This window comes from Salvelinus sp. IW2-2015, unplaced genomic scaffold (genome assembly GCF_002910315.2).
Source record: "Salvelinus sp. IW2-2015 unplaced genomic scaffold, ASM291031v2 Un_scaffold2087, whole genome shotgun sequence".
NCBI classification, from domain to species: domain Eukaryota; kingdom Metazoa; phylum Chordata; class Actinopteri; order Salmoniformes; family Salmonidae; genus Salvelinus; species Salvelinus sp. IW2-2015.
The window spans coordinates 95,356-102,392 of record NW_019943427.1 but is presented as its reverse complement, the minus strand read 5'-3'; the positions used below and the strand labels follow the sequence as shown (position 1 = coordinate 102,392).

The 7,037-nt window shown below is 44.0% G+C and overlaps 1 protein-coding gene across 1 annotated transcript; it reads left to right on the top strand.

The window, feature by feature from the left end:
• Window positions 1-782: 782 nt before the first annotated feature.
• Window positions 783-5,933, top strand: pla2g3 (phospholipase A2 group III). Its single transcript, XM_070439974.1, has 7 exons — window positions 783-1,638; window positions 2,595-2,727; window positions 2,909-3,043; window positions 3,152-3,954; window positions 4,090-4,225; window positions 4,547-4,663; window positions 5,022-5,933. The coding sequence occupies exons 1-7, from the start codon at window positions 1,023-1,025 to the stop codon at window positions 5,233-5,235; spliced, it is 2,154 nt and encodes a 717-aa protein (XP_070296075.1). The 5' UTR covers window positions 783-1,022; the 3' UTR covers window positions 5,236-5,933.
• Window positions 5,934-7,037: the final 1,104 nt, after the last annotated feature.

Here is a 7,037-nt window from a genome sequence, read left to right as displayed (position 1 = left end):
GAAGAGAACACACGATTCTGTGTGACTCAAAATGGGTCAAAATTCTACAAAGATCCAGAGAAAAAGGAACGTGTATTTCAGGTAAAATAACAACCCAATTTTTATATCACAGGACAAATTATCTAGCAACAGCAAGCTAGAAAAATGTCCACGAGTGTTTCATATGTTTCGACCTGTACCCAAGATAATATAGTTGGTTCAGAGTTCATTTTTATATTTCAACCTGCGTCTGATTGCGTCTGGTGTGGATGGACAAAATCAACATGCGCGGTGGCGTGTGTCCGGTCTAGTGAGCTTGTAAGTAACCATCTGTAAGTAACCAAATGTAACATATAATAATTTCGAGTCCCGGATTTACGTTTACTGTGTTACGTCTAGTTTATGAGACCAGGCTGCATCGCGTGACTTCAAATTTACTTCGATATGATGGCTATTAGGTCATAATGGCTATTATTTGCGCATAAAAGCGTTTCCACCAACATTTAGTACATAATTAATTTTACCGACACAAAAATATCCACATCTTCTAGCATAGGCCTATTTTGTTTTGTCGACATTTGGAAAGTTACCTACATTAGACCTTTCCAGTTTCCATGAGATTTCTCCGACATATACTACTTGCACATAAAGCTTGGGTGGAAGACTGTTTAGTTACACAAACACACACCACAACCACGTGGTCAAATCAAAGCGCAGAATATTGCGGGCGGGAAAGCCCCTTGTAGATCAGTTTAAAACCGGCCTGAGGTCCGTCTCTTTTCAGACATCCTCAGACAGTGGAAACTAGTGGATAGGGCTACTGTTAATTACGTATCAGCTGCAAAGTGAATGTATTTTAATGCAAGTTCAGGGTGCGGCAACATTTTATTTATATATTTAATCTTACCTCTGAGCATAAGAGAAAGGGAGTGTTTTATAAAACGAGAAATTAAATTGGAATCGGTTCGGTGCTTTTTTTTAGCAATATTAGTTTATCTATAAAGTACTGAAAGACATTTAAAGTGCTTACATTGGTGCCGAAAATGCACACGAACTCCATTTTATTTTCTGCTGTAATAATGGCAGCAGTGTCACTGATTTTGACCACTGCAGCTGCTGCTGACCCGAGGGATTTCTGTTTCTGGACTAAAGTCACGTCGAACGGTGAGACCCATCTCAGCTTCCTCCGACACCACAGAGAAACTCACCACCCCTCATCCCTCCATCTCTACCACAGTGTGTGGTCCGTGGAGAATAGACTGGTCAACTGCGCAGTGATTGACGACACGGCCGTTACAGACAGCTACATGTCTGTGTGTCGGGAGAAGAGCACCACAGGAGAGTTCTCTGACCGTCCTTGTGAACGTTTTGATGTCAGTGCGCAGTCTGAACTAGAAAGCCACTGCGCTCCTGTTAGCTCTCCAACGGTCACCCAGCGCGAAGCCGTTGGAGATGCCTCTGAGGAACATACAGAGACAAGGAGTAAGAGGCACGCACGGAGCGTTATTGATGATATAGCGTTCCAGAATCCTCTTGGAGACGGTGGTGACAGTTCCAGGGATGTGACTCAAGCCCACCGGCGCGTAAAACGTGGCCTCATCGTGCCGGGAACGCTTTGGTGCGGCTCAGGGAACAAGGCGGAGACCTATGACGATTTAGGTAGGTGGTCGGTGTTGTATCTGTAACTGTGTTCCAGACTAACATGTGGTTCTCCTTTTGATCATGTTTTCTCATTTGTAATTGTATGGGCTATTAAAGCAGAATGTAATTGACGATGATGATTAATGTGCCCATTTGTAGGGCTCTATAAAATCCGCGATGCGGAGAACGCAGACAGAATTATGGAATCCAGATATTAAAATGTAATTCAACCATATTCAAAAATGTATTGTCCTTAGTAGGGAATCAACTAAATTAATTAACACATAAAGCGTTTACCACTTTATGCAGCCGTTAGCGATGATGTTGGTAGATGGAAATGCTTTCCCAAAAACCTTCTCAATTAAATGTTAACTACAAAGTAGGCTATGCTTACCTGGCAGAATGATATCATTATTTGCATCAATCCAGTCGGTATTTATTCTGCAAACACAGACAGTGATGGTAGAGTGCTTCTACATACATATGTATTGCTAGCTCTTTGGGATTTTAGGCTGGGTTTCTGTATAAGCACTTTGTGACAACTGCAGATGTTAAAAGGGCTTTATAAACGATTGATTGATTGTGTGAGCTACACCGCTAACATCCTCTTGCTAGGCGTGCACCGGAATTAAAGGTTAGTTACATTTATTTGTATTTATTTTTAGACCTGAAAAGTGGTCTCCTGATGTGGTTTAAGCATTGTTGTGGATTTAGAACATCCAATTGAGTTGTTTTTCAGTTTAAAAAAGTGTGATTTTCAGAGCGAAAACCTTTAAAAAACAGTGAAACAGAAATCTGGAAAAAATCAAACGGAATTTGGGGGGGAAAAATACGGAATCAGACAAAAAATGTAACTGATTTTATAGGGCCCTACACTAGTAATGCCTCTGTTTTGCGTCACAATATATCAAATAGGCCTAACCTGGTCTCTTGTTGTTGTTGCTGAACTTCTCCTGCCCGTCTACCTGTGACAGGTGTGTTTGCGGAGACAGATAGTTGCTGCAGGGAGCATGACCAATGTCAGGACACCATCCTGTCGTTCGAGACCAACTATGGAGTTTTCAACAAAAACATTTTCACCCTGTCCCACTGCCACTGTGATAACAGGTAGGCTGCCTGTCACAAACTAACTCTGTCTATGAGACTGTGACTCTCATGCGGAAGCTTCTGCCTTTCCCTTAACATTATACATTATTGATTCAGTTCCGGCTAACCTCTGTGTAGTGTTGTATTAATGTTGTGTTTAGGTTGCATTAACATTGTATTAACATTGTGTTGTTGTGTATAGGTTTCGCCGGTGTTTGCTGGGGGCTGAGGACAGTATTTCAGACACAGTGGGATACGTCTTCTTCAACCTGCTGAAGATGCACTGCTTTGAGTTCTCCCACAGACTACAGTGCTCTCAGAGGAACTGGTTTGGCATGTGAGTGACGATCCCTCCCTCACTTATGTTTGTTCATGAAGTGTTTAATGTAACATGCAATGTAAAATGGAGTAGAGGCTGATCCTACCTCATTCCTCTCTGTGACAGGTGTCAACAGTATGAGATGTCTCTGTATGCTGAGGTCCATCCTCCCACCTTCTACAACTCCACCCAGCCAGACCCTGACTTACAGGAGGATGAAATGGCTGTCAATACCACCACTACCATCTCCACCCCCACTTCCACCTCCCCCTCCAACTCTACCACCTCCACCTCTTTCTCTTCCACCTCCTCCTCCACCTCCATCTCCACCTCCTCCACCTCCATCTCCACCTCCTCCTCATCCACCTCCAACTCCACCACCTCCTCCACCTCCATCTCCACCTCCTCCTCATCCACCTCCAACTCCACCACCTCCTCCACCTCCATCTCCACCTCCTCCGCCACTTCCCCTTCCAACTCTACCACCTCCTCCTCCACCTCCATCTCCACCTCCATCTCCACCTCCTCTTCCTCCACCTCCTCCACCTCTTCCTCCACCTTCTCTACCTCCATCTCCACCTCTCCCTCCACCACTTCGACCTCTCCCACCACCTTTCCCTACATTGCCACTTCCACCTCTCCCTCCTCCTCCTCCACCCCCACCACTCCTTCCAGTGCTGCCCCAGCAGACCTTACCACAGGGGGTCAGAGTGGAACACCAGCCTCTGGCTCGCCTGTCATCCACCCTTACCCTGGAGAGGACAATATGGCTACCAATACTTCCCCCACCTCCACCACTGGCACTGCTACTGCTATAGGGACCCAGAGTAGCACCTCGGGCCCAGCATCGGCTTTGGCCTCGCCAGCTGAACCCACCCACCATAATGGCCTGACTCTGCCTAAGTCTAACCAGGACGCAGCAAGCCCAGGTAGGTGAAAGAAAATATTGTCTGGTTTTCTGTCTCTGTCTGTCTGTTTCTATGTGCATCTATTTTTGATAATGCCTTTTGAGTGGACTTGACCATGAGCTCAATTACATTTCATTGTGTTTTTCGTCTGTGTAGGGAAGCAGCATGTGTATGTGTGTGATGTATACAGAGACCTGGATGACTGCAGGTTTAAGATCCCTCCTCACCAGAAGAGATACAGCCTCCTCAACCCAGAACCCAGGACCCTCTTCCACTGCAACTGTACCAGCAGGTCATTATTACAGAATAATACAATATGTAATGACTTGGACAACCAGATCAGTGCAACCAAGTGGTCTGTATGTCATTTTGTGAATGAATTAATGAAATTAATCACCTTCGGTGACCCATCCTTTACGGGTATATTTGTCAGGTGTGTAAAACAAATTTTGTGTATAGGGTCAGACAGTCAAGGACAGCCCCACTAGTTGTGTTAGCAGTTGTTGCTTAATGTTTAAATCAAATGTTTGAAGTAGGACTTTTGGGCAGCAGTGAGATTGTGTGTGTCTGGCACTCACCCCAATATGTCCTCCTCTCCTCTCCTCTCCTCTAGACTGTCTGAGGTTCTGGTTCAGCAGAAGGAGATATCTGGGGTTCAGACTATCCTGTTGAAGTACATCTCTCTGTCCTGTTTCACATTACAGCCACAGGTCTGCACACAGCGGACAAGGTCAGTACAGTACACATCACAGACACACACACGCACTGCCACACACGTGCACGCAAGGGTGCACGCTCTCTCTCTCTCACACACACACACGGGCGGACTGGGACCAGAAATAAGCTCTGGCATTCTAACACACCGGCCCATTTTTTTCCTTGAGGCCCCCACTATTAGCCAGATAATTATAATTTTGTCCAATAACCCCAAGTTAGACAGGCCCACGCCCGCACGCACGCACACACACACACACACACACACACACACACACACACACACACACACACACACACACACACACACACACACACACACACACACACACAAACGCACGTGAGTTTGTAACAGTCTACCTCCTTATCTACAGCTGCTCGGCTTCTCTGGTCAAACCCTCTGCTCAGCTGGAGCAGCAGAAGAACAATGGTGGAGACATGGAGGAGTGGCGCCATCTACAGGCCGCTGGCCACAACGGCAGGAGGCCCAAATCTAGATGGGCCAAACGCAGACTACACAAACTCTGCCTCAGGATGACCAGGAAGCACAGTCAATGTGCTTTAGTAGAAGATGCAGTGCCAATGTGATGTAATGTTGCCTGATCTATTTAGCCATCCCATTTCCTCCCCCATGGGATTTAGATACTATTTATTTTTGTAATTTACATTTTAGTCATTGTAAATGATTCACTTTAAGATAGCTAGGTGAGACATCCACATCAGCAAACTCAGTGCAAGTAGGAAAAAAGACAAGTGCAAGTTTTTGTTGTTGTTGGGGGGGATAGGACATATACTAATAACATCTACTAATAGCAGTTGTAAATAGTGATATGTGTATCAGGGCCTTACTGCTGTAAAGGAAAAACGATGTTTCACGTCCTGAATGTAAATATCTAAGCTACTGTACTATAGTGTAAAATACTTTTTTTTAAACTACTGTCTATGCTCAGCATTCATTTAATACTTTATCTGACTGCAAATTGTACATATAAGTTACTTGTATAGAAAAACATATCATTGTCAAAGACAAACAATGTTTGCATTTAATGTTTTTATTCATTATTTGTCTACTCTGTAATAATCCAGGCCACATATCACAACCTGCGGTGATTGGGAGTGCCATAGAGCGGCGCACAAAAGTGCCATAGAGCGGCGCACAATTGGCCCAGCGTCGTTCAAGTTTGGCCGGTGTAGGCCGTCATTGTAAATACGAATTTGTGCTTAACTGACTTGCCTAGTTAAATAAAGGTTCAATTAAAAAAACATTTTTTTTAAATAAACACCTTGACATGCTATTTCTTACGGTTGTCTTCACAATACTGTCAATTTGATGACACATTAAACTACACTATATCAAAGACACCAAAGTGTTAGGTTATTATTATGTAAGCCATAACTATTAGAATACGTTCATGAAATGCAAAGGGATGGTGTTTGTATCGTCTTTTCTATAATTATTTTTCATTTTTTCACCTTTGATTCAAGGCAATTGTGTAACCTACTTTAATCTGAAGCGTATGGCTTGTTTATTTATGAAGAGGTCTGCAGTAAGTAACGATCTATTACAAAACTTCTGTAGAAACAATACTTACAACAGGAATGAATAACTGCTAGGTAACTCAACCCCTCTCTGATGTCACCACGGGTAATTGAGACCTGGAGACCGACTGGAGCTGCATCCGTGGAGTTTGAGCCTGCTGAGACCCGCCTCCACCCGCCACAAATTCCGTTACTCGGGGAAAAACGGATTTAACATGGCGCACTTTCTGGGAAATAACTTGAGTTAGTTCGCGGCCGGTTAAGTGGAATATCGCTTGTTGTTCATTTTTCTGAGGTCCATGAAAACATTGTTGTAGGAGAGCGCAGCGTTTCTGTGGCTGTTTGGGAAGCGAACTGCCCATGGGATGAACGTTTTAAGTTGCTGCCGCTGTGTATAAAGCTAGAACAGGATGGAGAAGCATCGACCGAAGAAAGAAAGGGTAAATAACCCAATGGCGAACAAAGAAAATTAGGCAACAGTTTTTTTGACAGTGCATAGCATTTAGGCTATAGATCTAGCTAACTGCAATAGTATGCTATAGGCAGGCTAGTAACTAACCTATCAATTTCAGCCAAAGTGCTTTGATGATCCGTTTGATGTTATGCCCAGGTTGCTTAGCTATTCAGTAGTACTGTAGCCTAGCCCATGCCGCGCTTTTCATTAGCAATTTAGTGGAATATGCCATATTACAGTATTACAATAATAATAAGATAAGACAAGATCCAAATGTAACATTAGCTTTTACTTAGGTGACAAACAGCATAGTGGTTTTTGCCCCTTTAGTCTCTCTCTCTCTCTCTCTCTCTCTCTCTCTCTCTCTCTCTCTCTCTCTCTCTCTCTCTCTCTCTCT